At 44.1% G+C, this 25019-nt stretch overlaps 1 protein-coding gene across 2 annotated transcripts in view; it reads left to right on the forward strand.

The window, feature by feature from the left end:
• Positions 1–25019, forward strand: part of LOC127439292 (nuclear receptor subfamily 5 group A member 2-like) — a 90306-nt gene that overhangs the window by 58291 nt on the left and 6996 nt on the right. For both annotated transcript variants that reach the window (XM_051695532.1, XM_051695533.1), the window contains exon 6: positions 2937–3084. In XM_051695532.1, coding sequence (XP_051551492.1) covers positions 2937–3084 — 148 coding nt within the window. The remainder of the gene's footprint in view (positions 1–2936; positions 3085–25019) is intronic.

Below are 25019 nucleotides of genomic sequence, written 5' to 3' on the forward strand. Positions count from 1 at the left end.
TGTTATTTCTTCAAAGTAAATTAAGGAGAAACAGCTGAGGTAAAGTTGATACATAACTGAAAACTCCATTAATATTGTGCGCTATGAAAAAGTAACATGGTAGCTTTAAAATTCCACTCTATGCAGGTACATTAGGCGTCACATCTGGAGATCTTTGAGGGTTTACTGTGCCGTTGAATCACTATCTTTGATTACCGCAGATTGGATTGTGACTGCTTTGCATAACACACTATCTATGTTTGATTAGTGAGGTCTGGCTGAGGGTTGGGGGTGGGGTGGAGGAGGGCCAGACCGTGTTTGCATATTTTGCCTAATGAACAGCTGGTGCTGAAAAAAAGCCTTTGGGGAGAGAGAAGGCAAAGATTGCACAGTTCATTACGCCCTATTATTCCAGAGCAAACCACTGACAGCCTGACCAAATAACACACCCATAGTTATATGCCCAACAAATAAATGCTCTGTATTTATTTCCACAGTTATTAAAAGAATATTATCATTCAGAGGAATCTAACTTTAGATTGCCTCCAAGTTAAAATATGCAGTGGCTAATAGTAGATCAAATCAAATAGATAAGTTGGTGTTTTCTGTTAAAGTACTTTAAAGAGATAGTTCACCCAAAAAGAAAATTGTCATTATTTATTTACCCTCATGTGTTCCAAACCTGTATGGTTTAAAGGCTGTCGATGACAGTCAACTGAACTGCTCGCCTCGTCTCTTGTCTTGTTTAAGGACATGTGTCATTGTTTCTCGCTTTGAGTTGGTATGGCAGCAAAGCACTGCGACACATGAAACTGCATGGGCGGCTTTCCAATATGTCACAGACCCACATTTTCCCCTCCCACTCCTTTAAACACGGTTTCTTTCACTATGTCTATCTGTCTCTCTCACACTGAAGGTCCCAGACCTTCAAGAATAGGAATCAGCATAATCATAATCTAATTTATACAGTGCTTAGTCTTTTGTCAAGATCAAGCATTCACTGATCTTCGCAATGTTGTATGAATGAATTAGAAAATATTACTACAGACTGTTTGCTTAAAGTTATTCAGTAAGGTCTATCTCACTATGCAAAAATTAGATGTACTCATGCAGATAATTTTTTTTTACCAAATGTTTTAATGTTTTATGTTTTTTTGCCCTGAATTTTCAATAGCCCATTTTTTATTATTATTCATGTATTTTTCTTTTTATACTTATTTTATTTATTGTAAATTATTTTACATTTGAATTATTTTATGATATTATTATAATCATTTATTTTTATAAGAATAATAGTATGATAATTTTATATTAGAAATAATAATTTATATTCATATTTTAATATTTAAATGTTTATACTTAAAATTGCAGTAAAGAAAAAGTGTAAGTATGCGAGCCCATAGCACTAAGAACAGGTTGCTACTTCTTGGGGTACATGGGCAGTTTGTTAAATCCCAGTTAATTTACAAATTCAGCAGGTTCATATCATCTTTGCAGAGAATCACGAATTGCGCAATTCTCAGCTAGGACTTTTAAAATTCCACTCATCATATTTACACAATAAATAAATTCTAATCCGCCCATGTTTTTAATTGCAAATCCAGCTCAGAGGGAGCTCTCCTTACGCTTAGGAGGCCCATCGTCTGCCTTCTACCAGAAACCCTGGCGTAGTCAATTATGGTAATGAATTGTCAATAAATATAAAATTTTTATATGGCCTGCTTACAGTGAGTGGCAGCTAAGGACTTGCCTCCAAGACAAATTTGCTGCTGCTGCAGATATTAAGTGCACCTGAAAGGGGAGGAGTGGGCCACGGGGGTCCTGCGCGGGGTTCGGCCCGATAGCCTGGGGGACCTCCGGGGGCCTCCTCTCATTCGCGCCTCTCTCCACCCCTCCTCCTCCCTAGTCTGGTGCAGGGCGCTGGGGTCCGAGAGTCTGGGCACCAGGGATGGAAAAACGTGCAGCTCTTCCATGTTCAGTTTGATGCTGATTATCATTCAGACCTTACCCTGGCGCACTGTCCCTGCTGTGAGGAGAGCAGCTCAGCTATGCTGGGGAAAGAGAGAGAGTAATACGAAGCGTAGAGCTGCCAGAGCTGGTTACTTGCTTACTGCAGATAGAACAATTCTGCCAAGTGCAATCTGGCTGAAGTTTGGCTGAAATTTTAAATTAAAATGACTGTGATTCAAGAAATAGAATTTTCAATGAACATCGAAGGCTGAAAAAAAAAAAATCCCTAACGTTAATGCTTTTTTTATTAAATATGCACTGTGAGTTCCGGCTCCAAACAAATCGGAGTGAACCACATCAGTCTGACATGTTCTCAAAAATAAATTCAAGAATCATTAGTGTTCCTATTTATAATCCATGCATGATGAAATGAATGGCCAAATCCATAAAAGATCCAAAAAGTAAAGAAATTATTCAAATGAATGAAGTAAATGTAAAAATTGTGTTAGTTTTTTATATACTGTATATATAATTTAAAGGTTGAATATTGTTACCTACATGTCCATTTCATCATGTTTGGATATGTGTGTAAGTTTATAAGGCCATAACCACCATTGAGATTGCGAGGGGCACATCCCCCTCAATATTCAAATAGACTGTGGTTGATCAATATTGTTTTTTCAATTAATAATTCCAAAAATTTTACTTGCTAGGTATTGCACAAACTTGTGGAGTCCATGCCAGAGTGCATGATCTCAATAAAGCAAAAGGGCAACAGACCAAATACTAAGACATTCTTAAATTCATCTACATTTTTCAATTAAACTTATGCTGACAATATAATATAAAGCTATATGGAAGTAGCAAAATGGAAGCATTTTCACAAGTGGACTCTTGACTTCTGAATGCCACTGTACGTACCAGGGATTGTTTGGAATCTTTATAGATGTGCCATGTTTCTGGTGTTAATATAATTTGTGTGTGTACTCTCAACCCTTTTTCTTCAGGTGGATTATGCCCTAATTGCCTCCCAAGCCGGGGCAACACTCAACAACCTCCTGAGTCACGCGCAGGAGCTGGTGAGCAAACTGCGTTCCCTCCAGCTGGACCAGAGGGAATTTGTCTGCCTCAAGTTCCTGGTGCTGTTCAGCTTGGGTGAGTTTATAGAGAGGGATGGTGGGTAGGAGAGAAGTGGGCAATGGCCTCTGTGCATTGTCCAAATCTCACTTGCTTGCTCCCAAGGTTCTTGAGGGACCTTGGGATAAGCCAGGAGATGCTATTCACTTCCCCTGTATGATAAGACCATCATTATTAATGCCACGGTTTCACTCGGATGCCCTGTCTTGCCTGACTATGTCGGACCAGTCTCGTATCTTCAAAACCAACTGTTAGGAGACACATTGTAGGAGACACCAAAACTGTTTTAAGGTCAGCGTTAAACTGCAGCCTTAGCCAAACCCAAATCCAACCCAAATATCTATAACTATTCTCAGTCCATCCCAAATGTGGCTGTTTGTTAAAGGAGTAGTTCACCTAGAAATTATGACTGAAAATATTAAGACCCTCATGTCATTTCAAACATGTACGACTTGCTGTCCATATGACTTTTTCTGTGGAATGCAAAAAAAGTAGTTTCGAGGGATATGACTTGTTTGCTATTTTAGTTAGCTATTCTCTAAAAAATGTCCCCTCAATCATGGCTCTAAAATCTTATTTGCATTTGTGTACAAATATAAACATGGCATGTCATGATTTGTTGCACCAGGTTTGGATCAGTCGTAAAATGCGCAAGAGCCAATGACGTCAAATGATGCTGCAATTAGTGAGAACTGTTCCTTTAAATCAATATTAAAGTGCAATATCTTGAAACAGATCTCGTTAGTTGCCATGGGTATTTAATAGGCAACAGTAGCATGTTATGATGGTTTTCTTCATGGATTTTTGTCATGCTGTATCTGTTAAATCCAACCTGGTCTCATGACAAGTTGTATTAAAAGTACAAGATGGCGAAACCGTAAGAAGTCCCCACTACTCCCATAGAGGAGAAAAATTTTTACCAACGTATGATATTGTGATTTTTCCAAGGTTTAACCCCTAAGTCAAACCTGAACCTAACCATAATGTCTGACATCTAACCCAAACCCTCAACATAAGCATGATTTGAATAGAAAAAACATTTTGTGTACCATGGAAGAAAGAAAACATCTGGGTTTGGTACAAGACGAGGGAAGCATATTTCAAGTTTTTGGCATACATCAGTCAGTTGTGCTGGATAAACGTGGAATAACAAAATGTGCTAAACCAATGTTTCCTTTCTTAAAAAAAAGTGTTGGATAGGAGGCTAGCTAAAAATGTATGCCTGAATTGTTGTATCAATTTGAAATTCTGTTTGTTGATTGGTTGGTCTCTATGGGAATAAAAGTCACACCTTTTCAAAGGAGCCAAATCATATGATATCTTACGATTTCGCCATCTCGTTCAAATTATTACGAGTTGTCATGAGACTATGTTGGTTAAATCATTACATGGTATATAAACAGCACTTCACTGTTACCAAGACACATAATTTCTGCTAGAAATTGCAAATGTATACAATCAAGGTCACAGATTCACTGAAAAGAAGAGCACACAAATGTAGAATTTTGCCCCATTGGAGTTAAGAATATCGGGAGGTCATTTGCTCCTAGAGTATTTTTATAGATATATGTGGTGAGTGCATCCTGTTTTGCTTTTACAACTGTCAATAACTTTCAATGCATCAATCATAAACTGATCAAACCTCTGAGGTTAAGGTAGCTCTTGCAACCAATTTACAAAATATGCAGGTCTCCATAATGAAAGACTAGCACTGGGCATCTGTTTGGCCCCTCAAGAACATTCTGGAATATTGATGCCCACCATCCATATCAACATCATCATATCAGTCGCAATTCCTCTGTCGAGTGGATACGGATAAGAGACAGAATTTGATGTGTATAAGGCGTGTGTGCTTTGAATCTTAGCTTTTCTGTTTGCCATGTCCCTGAACTACGAGAAAACACAGAGTTGGGTGGCTACGCCAGTTCCCCCACCTCATCTTGAGAAGGTTCTTCACATCTTACCTACACCAAAGACCAGTGCAGAGCATTCATGAAACTCCCACCCAGATCCCTCAGCCTTGCAAAGTTTATGTTTATGTTGATAGGGTTTGTGAGGCGGAGGTTGTTTTGCCATGGCAGAGGTTTGGGGGGGTGGGATTTGGTGTAAATAATTTGGCAAAAACATCATCCATAATAAAACTCTCACCTGAGGGGAGTGTATCGCCCCAGGCACTGCCCCACGCTAGCAGCTAGCCCCACCCATGTTGTGTGCGAACCCAGAGAGGCTAAAAGAACTGAGCCTGAAGATCATAGATGGCTACGATTAATAGTATCCTGTAGGTGGGGGTTGACGGGTGCTTTTTGTATGTATAAGTGTGTGTACTGAATGCGAAAAACACTTTTCCAGTTGCTATTTAGGAGCCAGTCAGAGGTTAATTAAATGAAGCATAAAAATGTTGTCATGGACAGAGTGCATTTTCCCGCAATGGCAAATGTGAGGTTTTAGTCACAAGCTTTTTTACAAGCTATTGCATGCATATGTCACCAAGGCGTCTATTTGATTTGAGCATTTTTATCCAGATGTAATTCATAGAGCTTCTGCTCATCTTCGATACATTGCTAGAATGTTTTTACAAAGTTTTCGCAAAAATTAAGGCCGGAAACATGCTCTTTAGCCAATGAATTGCAAGTGCACAGTCCCGTTGTACATGTGCGTTCTAACATTACTATAGCTGTTACAAACCTCAGTACTCAAGGGGGCGATACAGTTACCATCAAATGTTTGTACTGTTAAACCAGATTATTAAAGTAGCTAGCTTTAAAACATGTTTAGAAGATCTAATATGCTCAGCAAGATTTTCTTCAAACTGTAGCTTACCTGAAAAAAAAAAGAAAAAACTGATCATAGAAGACATGAGAATGCAATACTTGCGTTGCTTTATGAATTGCGTTCTGACACATTTCAAAATGCAATGACATGTGCAACTGAGCTTCCATTGCTAGATGTGCCTGCATTCATGTACTTGAGTAGAGTATATTTCAGGCCTTAGAATATTTTTAGAATTTTAATTAACTCCTTTTAAGACATTTACCAGATGTTTGTACGTAAATACTCTTACAATAAAAAAATAATGCTTACCAGGTGATAATCTCTTTCACAGACATCTCAAATAGTTTGTAACTCAAGTGTATTTAAGTGTATTAAAGACATAATGAGTAGAATATGACTGTACAACACTTTAATGTTGAAGATATTATCCATTTTCTGTCTCTACACTTAACGATGTCACTGTAAACATTTATGTTTATGGAGCCTGTTTTTTTTTATTTTTTTTTGCAGGGGCAGTTAAATTTGAATAAACCCAAAAACATAATCAGATAGCAGGTAAATGTGCTGTTAAACTCAAGGCCACACACAGACAAGCTCAATATATGCCTGTCTGGCCTCCATGACATTAGATCCACTGTACTAGTTACATCCTTTAAGCACAGTCTCTGTATTGAATTTACAAATGAAGCCTTTTAACGGAAATCAAAGTCGCATTTACCCAAGTCTGACATGCCGTTCTTCTCCCCACTGCTCTAAGTTAGTGTTCGTTCTCTATCAACATGCCCAAACCATCGCAATTTGTCACTGTCGGGTAGCCCATTGGGGCTCTTTGTAAAGCTAAGTGTCAATAAAGAGGAGGACAGACATGAGTTGACCTGGGAGCAGTCACTTGTCTCCTTGATTCCACCTGCTTGTCAAGAGGACCGATTGCAGTCAGCCGATCACTTCTCACACTTTTCCGTAGCAGAAGCGTCTCTATCTTTTGAACTGTCAGTCTCCATGTTTTGAATAGATGCTCGGGGTCTAGCTGGAGCTGAAGGTTTTATCAATGGTTAAATAATTACGACCAGGGCATTGATTTCCTTAACAGCAGGAGGGTGACTGATGTTCTTGTTGAGGGGGGGGGGGGGACATCTAAATTGTATAACTGAAATGTCGGTGTTCATCTCAGGAGTCTAATTTCTCCTGAGACGTTTGCAAGAAATGCAGAGCAGTTGCGGCTGAGCAGTTGAGTTAGTCAAGAAATTGTGGCCTGCTGTATTCAGACTGATCACACTGTGAATTCGACAACAGTAGGTCGAAAGTTCTGCTGCTGAAATTGGTCTGTTCTTTCCAAAAACTGAAGCACCCCAGTACCCCCAGTGGCCGAAGCTGGAAGTGTTGTTGAATGCATGAGCACATGTGAGCATCAGTTTCCAGGTGAAATGTCCAGAAAGTGGCGCTAAAAGCGAGTTGTGTTTTTAGTTGTAAATGATGTAATACAGTCAACAGGAATGTATATTTTATTAACTCAACCCAAACCCCAACCCTAAACCTAACCATCAGTAAAAGGTAATTTTAGAGTAAATATGCAACCTTCGAATCATGCTCAACATTGTTTATGCGAATGTGATTATTTCTTGGTTCCAACAGGACCAGAACATGCTTCTCAGTGGTTTCTTCAAAGGAAATGGGTTTATGCTTGAATTGACGCAAAAATGTCTGCTGGGTGGATGGCACTTGTCAGTAATTCAACTGAATAAGGTTGATTTCAGGGTACATGAATTTTCGGAAGCAACATGTCGATTTCCCGTGTGATCATGTTGACTCTGGTTGAAGGTCCACAACAGAGCACATTTTGTGAAAAGATTCTAAATAACAGCACATGATTGTTAATATTTCGAAACAAAAGACGTTTTAACAAATCAAAATTTTCATATGCTAATGCAATTTACTGTGTGTACCTTAACAATTTGGGATGGGCCAAGTACTCAAATGCTTAGAGGTAAGAGCAATAATTCACTATGACAACAATAATTATGTGACTTTTTCAAAACCAATTGACTAGAGTTGGTAACGTCATGGTTACTGGTGTAACCTCCGTTCCCTGATGGAGGGAACGAGACGTTGGTGTCGATGTAGTGACACTAGGGGTCACTCTTGGGAGCCCGAGACACCTCTGGTCTTTGATAAAAGGCCAATGAAAATTGGCGAGTGGTATTTGCATGCCACTCCCCCGAACATACGGGTATAAAAGGAGCTGGTATGCAACCACTCATTCAGGTTTTACGCTGAGGAGCCGATATAAGGTCCGGCCATTTCAGCGGGTAGTTCAGCGTTGTGGCAGGAGGGACCAACGTCTCGTTCCCTCCATCAGGGAACGGAGGTTACACCAGTAACCATGACGTTCCCTATCTGTCACTCACTCGACGTTGGTGTCGATGTAGTGACACTAGGGGTCCCTATACAAAACGCCACAAGGCTGAACTGTGTTACGTGAACTGGCGGTGTGTGGTGGGCAGACTTGCTGTGTGCCTCATAGCCAGCGCACCAGGTCGACACGTAACCTCCCCCAACACAGTTATGAGTGTCGAACGGCCCTACTTGGGGACAAGTCGACTACCCAAAGATAGAGACGGGCTTAACCCAGTCGTGGCCTCTTTTCCCCTTCTCTTTTTCCACTCCCTAAAAAGAAGGGGGATTATCCGACTGGGCCGCCAGGTCTAGTCGGGGGGTGTCCCTCCCAAGGGGAGGACACTGCGGAGACCACACCTCGCCCCAAGAGGGGGGATATTTAAGTGGAAGAATACATCACATGGTCTTTCCAACCATGTGGAGAGCCTTCAAGGTAGATCCTGCCCAATGGGGGAGGAGGTACTACAACATGGAGACTGGGGCAGAGGGGCTCTGCCCAAGGAAGACGCCGTTTGCCAGCAGGGAAACGAGCTAGCGGAAGATATAGATCGCATGGGGTTAGCCTTACAGGGAACCGCCACATGCGGAGCACCTACCCCAGCACCGGGCTCTTAGATAGCACGTGTACTGGGCCGGCAGTGAGTCTCTCCGAAGACTCGACTGCCACAGGGCTCGGAGGAAATCAACCAGGGAACAACTTTTGTGAACACTACTGGGAATTAACAGCGCACGTCTTCAGCTCAAAAGGAGGTGGGAGGCGCTATGTGCAAGCGATACACCCGGCCGGCTATCCCGGGCTTATCCGCTTGTGTTGCGTGCCACTACCTGGGACGAAACCGGTTCCACCCGGAGGTTGTAGAACCTTGCAAAGGTGTTGGGTGTTGCCCAGCCCGCTGCTCTACAAATGTCTGTTAGAGAGGCACCTCTGGCCAGAGCCCAAGAAGCCGCTACACCCCTGGTAGAATGGGCCCGTAGCCCTACCGGGGGCGGCATGTCTTGGGCGAGATATGCCATAGATATGGCATCAACAAGCCAGTGGGCGATCCTCTGCTTGGAGACAGCGCTTCCTTTCCGCTGTGCACCGAAGCAGACAAAGAGCTGCTCAGAGAGTCTAAAGCTCTGCGTGCGATCCAAATAGATGCGCAAAGCACGCACCGGACACAGCAACGCCAGGGCTGGGTCTGCCTCCTCCTGGGGCAGTGCTTGCAGGTTCACCACCTGGTCCCTAAAAGGAGTGGTGGGAACCTTGGGCACATAGCCCGGTCGGGGTCTCAGGATCACGTGAGAATAACCTGGACCGAACTCTAGGCACGTTTCGCTGATAGAGAACGCTTGCAGGTCACCTACCCTCTTGATGGAAGTGAGCGCAGTCAGGAGGGCAGTCTTCAGGGAGAGTGCCTTCAGCTCGACTGACTGCAAAGGCTCAAAGGGGGCTCTCTGTAGGCCCTGAAGAACTACGGAGAGGTCCCATGAGGGAACGAAGAGCGGTCTGGAGGGATTCAGCCTCCTAGCGCCTCTTAGGAACCTGATGATCAGATCGTGCTTCCCTAAGGACTTACCCTCAACTGCGTCGTGGTGTGCTGCTATGGCAGCAACGTACACCTTCAAGGTGGAAGGGGACAGCCTCCCTTCCAACCTCTCCTGCAGGAAGGAAAGCACTGCTCCGACTGCGCATCTCTGGGGGTCTTCGTGTCGAGAAGAACACCACTTAGCGAACAGGGACCATTTCAAGGCATACAGGCGCCTCGTAGAGGGGGCCCTAGCCTGAGTGATCGTGTCTACCACCGCGGGTGGTAGGCCACCTAGGTCTTCCGCGTCCTGTCCAGGGGCCAGACATGGAGATTCCAGAGGTCTGGGCGCGGGTGCCAGAGGGTGCCCCGTCCCTGAGAAAGAAGGTCCTTCCTCAGGGGAATTTGCCAGGGGGGAGCTGTCGCGAGGAGCGTGAGGTCCGAGAACCATGTCTGGGTGGGCCAGTAGGGCGCTACCAGGATGACCTGCTCTTCGTCCTCCCTGACCTTGCACAGTGTCTGTGCAAGTAGGCTCACTGGGGGAAACGCGTATTTGCGAATGCCAGGGGGCCAGCTGTGTGCCAATGCGTCTATGCCGAGAGGAGCCTCGGTGAGGGCGTACCAGAGCGGGCAGTGGGAGGATTCTTGGGAGGCGAACAGGTCCACCTGAGCCCGACCGAATCGACTCCAAATCAGCTGGACCACCTGGGGGTGGAGTCTCCACTCTCCCCTGCGGGGAACCTGCCGTGACAGCGCGTCCGCTGTAACATTGAGGTTGCCCGGGATATGAGTGGCTCGCAGCGACTTGAGGTGCTGCTGACTCCGGAGGAGGAGACGGCGGGCGAGTTGTGACATACAGCGGGAGCGCAGACCGCCTTGGCAGTTGACATATGCTACCGCTGCCGTGCTGTCTGTCCGAACTAGCACGTGCTTGCCCTGGATCAACGGCCGGAACCTCCGCAGGGCGAGCAGAATTGCCAGTAACTCGAGGCAGTTGATGTGCCAACGCAGCCGCGGACCCGTCCAGAGGCCGGTGGCTGCGTGCCCGTTGCAAACAGCGCCCCAGCCCATCTTGGAGGCGTCTGTCATGACCACGATGCGCCTGGAGACCAGTTCTAGAGGAACACCTGCTCGTAGAAACGAGAGGTCGGTCCAAGGGCTGAAAAGACGGTGACAGACCGGTGTAATGGCCACGCGGTGTGTCCCGTGGCGCCATGCCCGTCTCGGGACTCGAGTCTGGAGCCAGTGCTGAAGCGGCCTCATATGCATCAACCCGAGCGGGGTGGCCACCGCCGAGGATGCCATATGCCCCAGGAGCCTCTGAAAAAGTTTCAGTGGAACCGCTGTTTTCTGTTTGAACGCCTTCAAACAGGCCAGCACCGACTGGGCGCGCTCGTTCGTAAGGCGCGCCGTCAGAGAGACTGAGTCCAACTCCAAACCGAGAAAAGAGATGCTCTGAACCGGGAGGAGCTTGCTCTTTTCCCAGTTGACCCGAAGCCCTAGTCGGCTGAGGTGCGAGAGCACCAGGTCCCTGTGTGCGCATAACACGTCTCGAGAGTGAGCTAAGATTAGCCAGTCGTCGAGATAATTGAGAATGCGAATGCCTACCTCCCTTAACGGGGCAAGGGCAGCCTCTGCGATCTTCGTAAAGACGCGAGGAGACAGGGACAGGCCGAAAGGGAGGACTTTGTACTGATACGCCCGACCCTCGAACGCGAACCGCAGGAAGGGTCTGTGTCGAGGAAGGATCGAGACGTGAAAGTACGCGTCCTTCAGGTCTACCGCCGCGAACCAATCCTGATGCCGGACGCTCGCTAAAATGCGTCTTTGCGTCAGCATCTTGAACGGGAGTCTGTGTAAAGCCCGGTTCAGTACTCGCAGGTCCAAGATTGGCCGCAACCCACCGCCTTTCTTCGGTACGATGAAGTAGGGGCTGTAAAACCCTTTCTTCACCTCGGCTGGAGGGACAGGTTCTATCGCGCCCTTTCGTAGGAGGGTAGCGATTTCCGCGTGCAGAGTAACAGCGTTTTCGCCCTTGACGAAGGTGAAGTGAGTACCGCTGAACCTGGGCGGGCGCCTGGCGAACTGAATCGCGTAGCCGAGTCGGACGGTCCGGATCAACCACCGCGACGGATTGGGAAGTGCAAGCCATGCATCCAAATTCCGTGCGAGGGGAACCAAGGGGACAACGTCGTCGGACGTACCGGCAGGTGGGGCCTCGCGGCGGGGCGGAGCGCGAGGTGCCACAGCACGTCGTGGCCGTGCTGAGTCTAGGGACATCGAAGCACTTACCTGGCTCCTTGTGACCACCCCCGGAACAGCCTGGGACGGGGGAGGAAGAGGCCTGTCCTCGCGACCCGTGGAGGCTGTCACATCGGGGGTGGATTTGTGCCACAGCTGGGCGCTCGGGGGTGAAAAGGGCACCGCTGGAGCGCCAATCCTGCAAGATAAAGCCCGTGGACGGTAGTCGTGGTGACGACCGTACACAACAGGTATGTGACCCAGGGAGGAAGGAAGCCGCTCTTTTGTTGAACTGTTGGGTACCGCAGCCACTTGGGCGTACGGCGAAATCAAACGAAAAGGCAACAAAAGATTTTCCACCCGGCCCTCCACCGGGGGATGGAGTGATCTTTCTACCAGCTCCAGGTGAGTGGGTTCCCTCGTCCCTGGGTTGTCCGTCTCAGGGGCGCCTCGAAGACCTCCGTGGGTTCTTCGGTGTCGGCTGAGAGACAGGTGGCGTCAGCTTCCTGCGGTGGGCTCCACGCCGGGGCCGGGCCGGAGGGGCGGGCTGCGGCGGAGCCGGTGCAGTCACCGCAGGGGGACGCCCTTGGCGACGAGCAGACGGGGTGCGGGGTCTTGAGCCGCGCCGGGGCAGGATGTGCCGGATTGCCTCCGTCTGCTGCTTTACCGTCGAGAACTGCTGGGCAAAGTCCTCAACGATGTCGCCAAATAGGCCCGCCTGGGAAATGGGGGCAGCAATGAACCGTGTCTTGTCGGCCTCGCCCATCTCGACCAGGTTGAGCCACAGGTGGCGCTCCTGGACCACTAGTGTGGCCATCGTCCACCCAAGAGACCGCGCTGTGACCTTCGTCGCCCGGAGGGCGAGGTCGGTCGCCGAGCGCAGTTCCTGCATCAAATCTGGGGCGGAACTACCCTCGTGCAGTTCTTTCAGTGCCTTGGCTTGGTGGACCTGCAGGAGAGCCATGGCGTGCAGGGCAGAGGTGGCTTGTCCAGCAGCGCTGTAGGCCTTGGCCGTCAGGGACGACGTGAGCCTACAGGGCTTGGAGGGGAGCTTAGGGCGTCCACGCCAGGTGGCGGCGCTCTGCGGGCATAAGTGCACTGCGAGCGCCTTATCCACCGGGGGAATCGCCGTATAGCCCCTGGCCGCCCCGCCATCGAGGGTAGTGAGAGCGGGGGAACTGCGGAGCCGGGTTCGGGCAGTAAAAGGTGCCTCCCACGACTTCATCAGCTCCTCATGCACCTCCGGGAAGAATGGCACTGGAGCGGGGCGCGGCCGGTCTGAGCGGCGCCGCGAGCCCAGAAACCAATCATCAAGCCGCGAGGGTTCAGGGGAGAGCGGAGGGTTCCACTCTAGCCCGACGCTCGCGGCCGCCCGGGAAAGCATGTCCGTCATTTCGGCGTCGGCCTGTAACTGGGCGACCGTCCCCGAAGGGGGAAGCCCAGCTGAGGCTTCTGCGTCCGACTGGACAAGCCCGCTCTCCGACGCTGCGCTCGAAAGCTCATCATCTTCGCGGGCCTCGAACGAGAAGCCAGACTCGCCGTGCGACGAGCCGGCGAACTCGTCCAGGAAGCCCGATTGGGGCAGACGAGCGTGCTGGGGAATGGGAGGTCCGCGGGGGGGAACCCGGCGGAGGCGATCCCATTGAGGTCCCCAAATCGCCCCCAGCGCCAGCCGCGCTGACCTCAAACCCGTAGGTAGGAGGACCAAGGCGGGGAGCCGCAGGGGTGGCTTGCTTTCTTACAAAAGCAAGCCGCGACCGCAACGTTGCCATGGTCATGTTCTCGCAGTGAGAACATGAGCCATTCATAAACGCTGCCTCCGTGTGGGTCGCGCCCAGACACGAAAGACAGCGATCATGACCATCCGAAGTTGAGAGAAATCGACCGCAACCAGGAATAACACACGAACGGAAAGGCATCTTTAAAAAGACGCGTCTTTAAAAAGACGTTCCGTGTGTGCGCTCTTTTAGAGAAATATATACTCTTTTAGAGGGGAAAAATGCTCTTTCACAAAATATACTCTCTAGTTTTTCTGCCGAAGCGCCCAGGGGCGTTCTCTGCAGTGCACCAGTGCAGAGGAGGGAGAAGCCGCTGAAATGCGCCGTCAGATCCAGCAGAGGTGAATGAACAGTGCTATTTAGCTCGATGAGCATGACCGTTCGGCTCCGAAGAGAAAATCTGAATGAGTGGTTGCATACCAGCTCCTTTTATACCCATATGTTCGGGGGAGTGGCATGCAAATACCACTCGCCAATTTTCATTGGCCTTTTATCAAAGACCAGAGGTGTCTCGGGCTCCCAAGAGTGACCCCTAGTGTCACTACATCGACACCAACGTCGAGTGAGTGACAGATAGGGAAAGACAGCAACTGAACATGAACACTGCACATTATTCTTTTCTTCAGAAACATCTAGATGGATAACTGATGGAAATGAATGGAAGAGAATGCAGTCAAACTATTTTTAACCTGAAACATTGTCTTTAAAATGTGGCTCTTCTGGCTGCTGTGGAAAAAGTAAATATGCTGCAATGACTAATGGAAATCCTCCAACATGCCACCATCCCACCCTGATTACTCGGCCGATTTATCTGTCAAGCAGTCAAAACATCTATAGTAAAACCAAGGGTGTACGATTTGAAAAGTGGGGCAACACATTAAGGCGTTGATATCTGAGAAGCACTAACAATCTCCCAAGAAATTAAGAATGAACAATAAAATGATAAAATATGGCCAGAGGGTGATTTGTGGACAAAGGTGGAGGTATAGTGTAGGAGCTTGCCTTCATGAACCCCCTTTTGCTTAGATTGGAAAACTGCACCCCCCCCCACCCCCCACCCCCCACCCCCCCGTGCTGTGAGTGACTAACCAACTGTAACATAACATGTTAAGCACTCTACACAACCAACAAAACCCAACAAGTGATAAGCTCTTTTGACTCTCAGGTGCCTGAGGCCAGGCTCTGGGGATCTCTTGCAAACACCTCTGAACAACACATCATAAAGCCATGGCATGCATTCATGGAGTCCTTTCTTTTTTTCCCCTCTCTTTAAAGAAGCTAAAAAGGATGTTCCCACCTAGGTAGGCTCTAATTAAGCTGGCCTGTGTTGTTTCCTTGATCTAAATCGATAAGTCTACCTTTGTTCAAAGAGAGGAGTGATCAGTAATGTATGCGCAAAGGGCTCATAAGAGGTGCAAATATTCATTTCCTGAAACAGACCAAATAATTTGGAAGTCGGTAGGGATTGATTAACATTCGAGGGCTGGAACGGTTCAATATTTACGCCTTGGAGACCCCTGGCTGGGGCCAAATAATGGTGCATAAAACTGCAGCTATGTCTTAATTAAATGCAAGATAATAGGGGCAGGTATTTCTTGTAAGCCAAGCAGTTTGGCACTGACAGGTTGTAAGTCATGTGGAAGATGTGAGGCCTAGGCCTGATCAATACACATATAAAGCAAGTGCATGTGTGTGCAGCCACCCTTTGAAAACACAGCATGCCAAAAGGAAGATTTTATTTCTCAGAGGTTTTGCTTTCATAGCTTAGGAGACTCAATGGAGTTCTCTTCGTTAAAGTATCAACTTTGTCTCAAATATTTTTTCTAAAATGAGACAAAGTTGATATATGAAAAAAAAAAAAAAAAAACATTGACGGCAAAGATGTACATGCAGATAAAAAAAATACTAATGCTTTCAATGATTTGTGACAGCCCTTCCTCGATCTGACCACTTAGTGTATCAAAATAAACACAGCCCCTTCCCATAAACATTGTTGTCGCTAAACACACTTATTTAGATTTCGCTCAAAGGTGAAAAACCTTCTAATCAATCCTGAGTGCTCTGATATTTTACAAATCTGAAGTAGAGGAGGCAGAGGACCTGTGCAATGACCCTAATATTTAAGGGTAATTTTTTTTGCCCACTGTCCTTTCATTCCACCCGACAGAAATCAAAAACTTCACTTCTGCCGCAATGGCGAGAGGCTCTCTTTGAGACGGCACCCTCATTAGCGGCCTTAAGAGGCTTTCAGACTTTATCATGCTTTAAAAGCCACTGATATCTGCCACATCTGTCTACAAAGAGCAACACGGCGGGCTTTTGCTTTTAAAGGGAAGTGAAAGGATGAGCTGCACTTTACCTTTAGCACCACTAGCTTTTGTCATGCATTCAGCGAGTTCGCCGAATTCCAGCCATTCCGCTCTGATTTCGACATTTTGCTTGTGTGTCATTGCTGCAAACTGTTGTTATCTCGTCAGTTTATGCCTCTTTTTGTTCTTTATCTGTTACTACACATTATTTTATGATTAGCTTTAAATTGTAAACAACTTTGTGCTATTGGCACTCATTAGCTATTAGCGTCATTATCAGAATGTCTACAAATGCCTCAGATAATGTTTCTATAGGGAACGGAATCTACATCTGTGGATTTACTCTTGATAAAGGCACGATTTAATCTATTTGGGCGTATTATTGACAGATAGAAATTTTACTGTTATGTCCTCAACCCTGCAAATCTTGCTTCTCATATGTTTGATGTAATGCAAGCAAAATGTCCATCACTGTTCAAGGGATATTTTCTCTAAAAAAATAAAAATTCTGTCATCATTTACTTACCCTCAACTGTTCCAAACCTGTAAGGGGCTGTACACATCGCATTTCTGCATCCGTCCATGCTGTTTTTCAATTGGTTTTCTATGTAAATGTACATTAAATGGACATCTTTGACCACTGCTCCTTGTCTCGCTGTTTTGTTTTTTTGTCAGTGTCTTGCACAGGAGTGCCATGTTATTTTAGAGGCTGTGTTAAGTTAAAAAGAACTTGATATGTCTTGAGACACATTCTGTACTTTCTGTTCTATTTGTTGCACTGTGTCAAGCTTTTTTAGTGTTAGAATGTGTTTGTATATATGACCCCTAAGACTTTCTTTCTTCTGTGAAACACAAAAAGAGATGTTAGACAGGATGACAACCTCATTCACCATTCACTTTTATTGTATGTGTTGGTCGACCAAAATATCGCTGAATTATTAGCATCTGCCGATACATTTTTACATTTGACTGATAAGTTTTATTAACCGTAGATGCACAAAAATCTATTTTTTTAAGATTGATTTTCTGTTTATAAAAAGTTTTTGTGTGAAATATTGAATAAATTTAATGCTTAGTAAAAGATTAAATGTAATTTTTAGCAATTTTATGTTCATGTCATTCACTATCATGCAGCCTTAGCTTTCTGTTCTTGGCTGATAAAAGTGGAACCCGACGTGGTCTTCTGCTGTTGTAGCCCATTCGCCTCAAGGTTCGACATGTTTTGCATTCTGAGATGCTATTCTGCCTTTCTGTCAGCTCGAAACAGTCTGGCCATTCTCCATTGACCTCTCTCATCAACAAGGCATTTCCGTCCGCAGAACTGCTGCTGACTGTATGTTTTTTGTTTTTGGCACCATTCGGAGTAAATTCTAGAGACTGTTGTGCGTGAAAATCCCAAGAGATCAGCAGTTACAGAAATACTCAAACCAGCCCGTCTGGCACCAACAATCATGCCACTGTCGAAATCACCGAGATCAAATTTTTTCCCCATTCTGATGGTTGATGTGAACATTAACTGAAGCTCCTGACCCGTATATGAATGATTTTATTCATTGCAGTGCTGCCACACGATTGGCTGATTAGATAATTGCATGAATAAGTAGGTGTACAGGTGTACCTAATATAGTGGTCGGTGACTGTACATTTCGGCATTATAATCTGGCTACCCTGCTCTTAACATATTGGCATCGGCCATTAAAAAACATATTGGTTGATAAAAAAAAAAATGCAATGAAAGTGAACAGCGACTGAGACTTTCATGCTGCCTAACATCTCCTTTTGTGTTCCGTAGAAGAAGAAAAAAAAAGTAATATGGGCTTAGAACAACATGACGGTGAGAAAATTCTGAGAATTTTTATAATTCAGCCTAATAAATTTAAATATGGCAAAATGTGTTAAATGGTGCTGAGAAAACTATACTGGAAGCTGTAAGTTTAATGAAATGGCAAGCATAAAATTCTGTGGACATCTGTAACGCTTTCTGCAGTGTTCTGCCGATGCAGATTCCATTTGGGCCTGCAAATTACCAACAAAATCTCACAGTTTTTAGAATATCATTACATCTGGTGTGAAAATTGTATTGATGTGTTGTTAAAAGTTTGGTTGAAATTTTCCCCACTTCCAGAAACACTTTTTTATTTTTTTACATTTCTCAGTTTTCCTTTGACAAAAGCCCTGGATGAAGTGATTGAGAATACAGTGAGCTATATGTGCTTGTTCTCCTTCTCTCACTCATCTCACAACTCTTGCTTCTGTCCCTTTGGGTTCCTCTCTTCCTCTGCCTCAGCCAGACCCTTATTACAAGCTGTCAGTTTATTATAAAACATTAGGAAAGCAGAGGGACACTTGCTGTAACTGTCTTATCGATCTGGGGGATAGATTCTATGATTTAACACCCAACCCTCCCATATTTCCACATTCTCAGCCTCCTATTAAACCTTGTGCTTTCCTTTAGCTATTGATGTATCAACATTAACTGTTACAAGCAACTACAGAAAATCAATGACCAACTTTTATTACTGGCTGCATAACACGCTGGCTGTCCCACGCTACAGTACTTAGCAGGCAGGCCAGACCCAGAACATGCCCTACTCATGTCAGGTGTATCCTAAGTGATATCTGCACTGGAAATATCAATCATATGAGCTCCGACTTCTCTCTGTCTGCTTTTGCAGATAGTTGCCCCACAACAGAGTGCTTGGGTGCCATTTTAATGAAAAAGCCCAGCATTGCTACAAGATTCACCGCTAACAACTACTATCAATATCCTTTATCTTCGGGAATTTTGCATTTAATTTCGCTCCTTCGTAGTTTGCACTTTTAACAATCCAAAAGGTATACTTTTAGCTTTAACAGGCAATACTAATTCATTTCAAAGTATAATGAGTTAGCACACTATGAAATAATAATAGCTTGCTGTTTCTGTCTATCACGTGAATTGAAAGGGATGCATTTGAAAAGGAAGGGCCTAACAGGAGCCATGGCAAAAACAGATCACCTTAAAAGATTTATGAGACTTGCGGTCCTGCTGGGACAAACATATACAGGCTTTGCTTTTCCGATCAATGGGCTGAAGTTCATTATTCACCCTCACCGCAACCGTGCTTTGCGTGTTTACGCATTGTAAAGGGGCCTTGTTGTTGTTGCCTGTGCATATATGAGAATTTCTTCTTCTCTTCAGCTCTTACGTGACCAGAGGTCTCTAGCATCTCCTTAAGGTTATCTTAGCTCGTATCGTAGCATGCTACAGTGCTAATATTGCACCATGGGTGTATGGTCTCTGCTGATGCTACCTTATTCAGTGCCAATTAAAAGCACAACTTCTCAGGGCATACAAAAGATTTTCCCAGGTCTTCAGACTAGCCCGGGACCTTTCTCTGGTGAGTGACTGCCTAGCCAGTCTGGCTTAGAAAACATGAACTGGATGTGCCTATTGATCAGGGAGCCGCCAGGTCTTATTTAAACATTGCAAACAAACACAGATAAGGGCGTTACACAAGCTCCAACATAAACTCCCCCCTTCCCAGCATGTCATTTCTCAATCAATCCCTTAGAAAGAGTTCTGTGCTGCGGAAAACACAGCCCCATCTTTCAGACCCCATGGACATTTAGCAGGTCAAACACACACTACACAGCTGATCAGACATGCACCTTTCCCCTGCAAATACTACTGCGACATTTGTGTGTGTGTGTATTTACAGTATATATATATATATATATATATATATATATATATATATATATATATATATATATACACACACACACACACACACACACACACACACACATACATATATATACACACACACACACACCGATCAGCCACAACATTAAAACCACCTGCCTGATATTGTGTAGGTCCCCCTCGTGCCACCAAAACAGCGCCAAACCGCATCTCAGAATAGTATTCTGAGATGATATTCACCTCACCACTATTGTACAGAGCGGTTATCTGAGTTACCGTAGATTTTGTCAGTTCAAACTAGTCTGGCCATTCTCTGTTGACCTCTCTCATAACCGCTCCGTACAATTGTAGTGAGAAGAATATCATCTCACAATGCTATTCTGAGATGCGGGTCGACGCTGTTTTGGCAGCACAAGGGGGACCTACACAATATCAGGCAGGTGGTAAATACACACACACAAAAACGTCGCAGTAGTATTTGCAGGGGAAAGGTGCATGTCTGATCAGCTGTGTAGTGTGTGTTTGACCTGCTAAATGTTCATGGGGTCTGAAAGATGGGGCTGTGTTTTCCGCAGCACAGAACTCTTTCTAAGGGATTGATTGAGAAATGACAGGCTGGGAAGGGGGGAGTTTATGTTGGAGCTTGTGTAACGCTGATCGGTGTCTATATATATATATAAATATATATTTACACACTGGCGGTGAAAAGTTTGGAATAATGTACAGATTTTGCTCTTTTGGAAAGAAATTGGTACTTTTATTCACCAAAGTGGCATTCAACTGACCACAATGTATAGTCAGGACATTAATAATGTGAAAAATTACTATTACAATTTGAAAAAAAATGTTAGAACTTCTTAAACTACTTCAAAGAGTTCTCATCAAAAAATCCTCCACGTGCAGCAATGACAGCTTTGCAGATCCTTGGCATTCTAGCTGTCAGTTTGTCCAGATACTTAGGTGACATTTCACCCCACTCTTCCTATAGCACTTGCCATAGATGTGGCTGTCTTGTCGTGCACTTCTCACGCACCTTACAGTCTAGCTGATCCCACAAAAGCTCAATGGGGTTAAGATCCGTAACACTCTTTTCCAATTATCTGTTGTCCAATGTCTGTTTCTTTGCCCACTCTAACTTTTTCTTTTTGTTTTTCTGTTTCAAAAGTGGCTTTTTCTTTGCAATTCTTCCCATGAGGCCTGCACCCCTGAGTCTTCTCTTTACTGTTGTACATGAAACTGGTGTTGAGCGGGTAGAATTCAATGAAGCTGTCAGCTGAGGACATGTGAGGCGTCTATTTCTCAAACTAGAGACTCTGATGTACTTATCCTCTTGTTTAGTTGTACATCTGGCCTTCCACATCTCTTTCTGTCCTTGATAGAGCCAGTTGTCCTTTGTCTTTGAAGAGTGTAGTGTACACCTTTGTGTGAAATCTTCAGTTTTTTTTTCTATTTCAAGCATTGTATAGCCTTCATTCCTCAAAACAATGATTGACTGACGAGTTCCTAGAGAAAACTTTCTTTTTTGCCATATTTGACCTACTATTGACCTTAAGACATGCCAGTCTTTTGCATACTGTGGCAACTCAAAAACAAACACAAAGACAATGTTAAGCTTCATTTAAAAAAACAAATAGCTTTTAACTGTGTTTGATATAATGACAAGTGATTTTCTAGTACCAAATTAGCAATTTAGCATGATTACTCAAGGATAAGTTGTTGGAGTGATGGCTGCTGGAAATGGGGCCTGTCTAGATTTGATAAAAAATTACTTTTTTCAAATAGTGATGGTGCTGTTTTTTACATCAGTAATGTCCTGACTATACTTTGTGACTTATTTGATGACTTAAGCTTGGTGAGAATATAATGATGATTTTTCTACAGTATATTTGATCTAGAAAATCAAACATCTGTCAAAGCAACAGGATCACAAAGAGATTCAAATGCCCTGTGTTCATCTGCAGGTCATATGAAAGCAGTTATGCCATTTTAGCCCTAAAAATAGGCCACTGTAACCAGAGCCAACAGTTAAACGTGACAGCACAAATGAGTCGACAGGTGCTGCAGCCCTGTCTCTTGTTCTCCTTTTCGTGCACCTCTCCTTCTTCCCCCCTTCATTGTATTTAAGGCAACAAAGCCATGGAATGCCTGCACTGCCTTCTCATTGGAAAAAATGCCCCATCATCAGTCTTCCTGTAACGTAAACCTGCACGGCCCTGGCAAGTGTGAGGAACAAGGGATGGTGTGTGTGTGTGGTGGGGGGTGTCACACTTCAGGGACAAATATAGAAATGAGAATTAATCTAAACAATAGTCTCACTCACTCCTAATGGGGAAAATAGGTTTAATAAGAATGGGAGGAGAGGCCTGAGGTCACTAAGAGACACTTGTGGTGTGAGTCCAAGCAAGGGCCGCGTGTGTTGTCTGTCTGCACTGGGAATGTTGGGAAGAGTGGCGGAGTGGGGTGTTGTCTATTCCTAGTTATTTCCATGCTGGGACACTGTCTTCATGTTGAACTATGTGCAGTCACCTTCCATTTTATGATTCTGTTGTTGAAGGGTTTGTGACTCAACTCATTCATGAACATTTAGTTTTTAGCTAATTTTCGCCTAGTTTTCACATGAGCACCATAGCACAGCGTGTTGGAGCATGTTTGCTAACTGCTAAGTCACAGGACTGATGTTCAAAATCATTTCCACAGTGATTAAATATTAATGTATAAATACTTTACTATTTAAATATTTTTTCACATTGCGGTAATGAGAATTGGAGGGTAAAATGTGCGTAACTGTCATTAAAATAATGTCACAATGTAAAAAACAAATTAATGGCCCAAAAAAAGCTTCATTTTCTATTTTCAAAATACACTAACTGGCCAAAAAAAAAAAAATTGCAAACTCTAATATTTTTGTGGACCGCCTTTAACTTTGATTATGGCACACATTCGTCGTGGCATTGTTTGGACAACCTTATGCAACGTCACAACATTTATTTCCATCCAGAGTTGCATTCATTTATGGCTGAGATCTTGTATTGATGACGGGAGACTCAAACCACTCCATAAAGTCTTCTTCAGCACATCCCAAAAACTTTCAATGGGGTTAAGGTCAGGACTCTGTGGTGGCCAATTCACATGTGAAAATAATTCCTCATGCTCCCTGAACCACTCTTTCACATTTTGAGCCCGATGAATCTTGGCATTGTCGTCCTGGAATATGCCTGTGCCGTCAGGGAAGAAAAAATCCATTGATGAGATAACCTGGTCATTCAGTATATTCAAGTAGTCAGCTGACTTCATTTTATTGCTGCATAATGTTGCTGAGCCTAGACCTGACCAACTGAAGCAACCCCAGATCATAACACTGCCTCCAGAGGCAAACTTTGACTTTTTTTTTTTTTTTTGGCCAGGCAGTGTATAATTTCCTATTTGTTCCTTTTGATTTTGGAGTAAAATATGGCCTGGGAATTTTCTGGAAAGGTTTTGTGAGAATCTGCCTTTTATCAGTAAAAAAATAAAAATAAAATAAAAAAAATAAAAAATGATTCTTGGCTAGTTAAACATGCAATAAGCCCCAGACAAAGATCTGGCTATGCAAGACTAGTTATTAGCCTTTTTTTTTTTTTTTTTTTTTTTTTATGACAGCAAGGACAGTTGAGTGAGGACAGTGGAGACATCACCAGCATGAGTGCCATAGCACAGCATGTTGGAACATGTTTGCTAACTGCTAAGTCACAGGACTGATGTTCAAAATAATTTCCACAGTGATTAAATATTAATCATTATTGCCCTCAATTCTTCATTGGACTGTTGGTTTACGATGTTTTATACTTATTCAAATAATGAAGTGTAATAACACCACACTGCCCCCAATTCAACTACAACTCAAGTCATGCACATAGTTATTTTTCCACAAGAGCATTTTTTTTACTTCAGTGAAATTCAAAGCACTGAAAGTCGAATGTATCACATCTTAAGTTATGATGTTATTTTCTCACTTTTATCCAGCTTGCCAGTAGTTAAGCTAAAGCTCCACAAATTAGCTTAGCTTTGACAGGAATCATACAAACATGTCTTGTAACATTACCCTTGAGGTAAAGGAGCCCACAACTTCTAATGTGGCAGAATGAATGAAACAGGAATTTACACTCCTATCTCTCATAATATTGAAGCAGCTTCAGCATGATATGAAAGAGTAGACGGAGAGAGAATCAGGTCAAAAAAGATGTGCATGCAATGATACTTTTATCCAAAACAACATCAAATACACCATCAAAAAAGAATGCAAGAAATGAAAAAAGTCCAAATGAAAAATGTGTGTCCCAGGCAAGAAAAAGCAGGAAAAATCATGCTATTGGTTAACTGTCCTTCACTCAGAAAATATACATCCCCAGGCACTGTGTTGAATTATTAATTCAGATTTGTCAAAAAAAGGGGGTAGAGTAAAAAAGGATAGATATTGATGGAAGCTTGGCTTTAATAACCTCATTAGGTGTGTGGTTTCCACTATGGACTGCAGGTAGAGTTTTGGGGGGATACTTGACCCCTGAATGATTTTCTGTCACTTTATTATAAACAAGAAGAGCTTGATGCACACCACCCCAATTCCTGTGAATGTAATCAACTGACACGAGGGCATGTTGAATGCAAATATAAAGATTCTGAAAAGATGCTCGAAGGCTGCTCGTGAGAGGCTAAGGATGGCCTTATGGCTGTTTAGCAGTAATTCGCCTATAAGAATGTTTTACAGATGCTTCTGAAAATGAGCAAGAAGCTCTTTCAAGAAATTACTGAGGACCAAAGTCATATTTATCACCTAACCCTAATGATTTGCACAAAAAATCTAATTGTAATTATTTTGAAAAATATTGTGATTTCAATTTGAACTGTGTTATGATTATTAACATTTAAAATAATAATAATAAAACAAATGTAATAAGTGTTTCATTTTGACCAAAATTAAGTCTTGGGCAATCATGCTCTACTGCCAATAATAATACTGTTCAAGAAAGGGTGTTCACACTTGAGACCTCTTAAAAAAGAACCAGACTAAATAAATAAAAAAATACAGTGAAATATAGAGGGGGAAAACAGATTCACATCACCTTCACTTTGTATCTGTTCACTGAATACCAGTTTTTGTCCACTGTGTGATATGGTCTCAGCCTACTTTTATCATTATTTTTTGGAACCCAATAATAAGTTATTATTAAGTTAAGAAATTATTATGAAAATCTATTTTTGGATAATATCAACAAAAATGATTCAT

The sequence above is a fragment of the Myxocyprinus asiaticus genome, chromosome 50 (assembly GCF_019703515.2).
Source record: "Myxocyprinus asiaticus isolate MX2 ecotype Aquarium Trade chromosome 50, UBuf_Myxa_2, whole genome shotgun sequence".
Taxonomy (NCBI): domain Eukaryota; kingdom Metazoa; phylum Chordata; class Actinopteri; order Cypriniformes; family Catostomidae; genus Myxocyprinus; species Myxocyprinus asiaticus.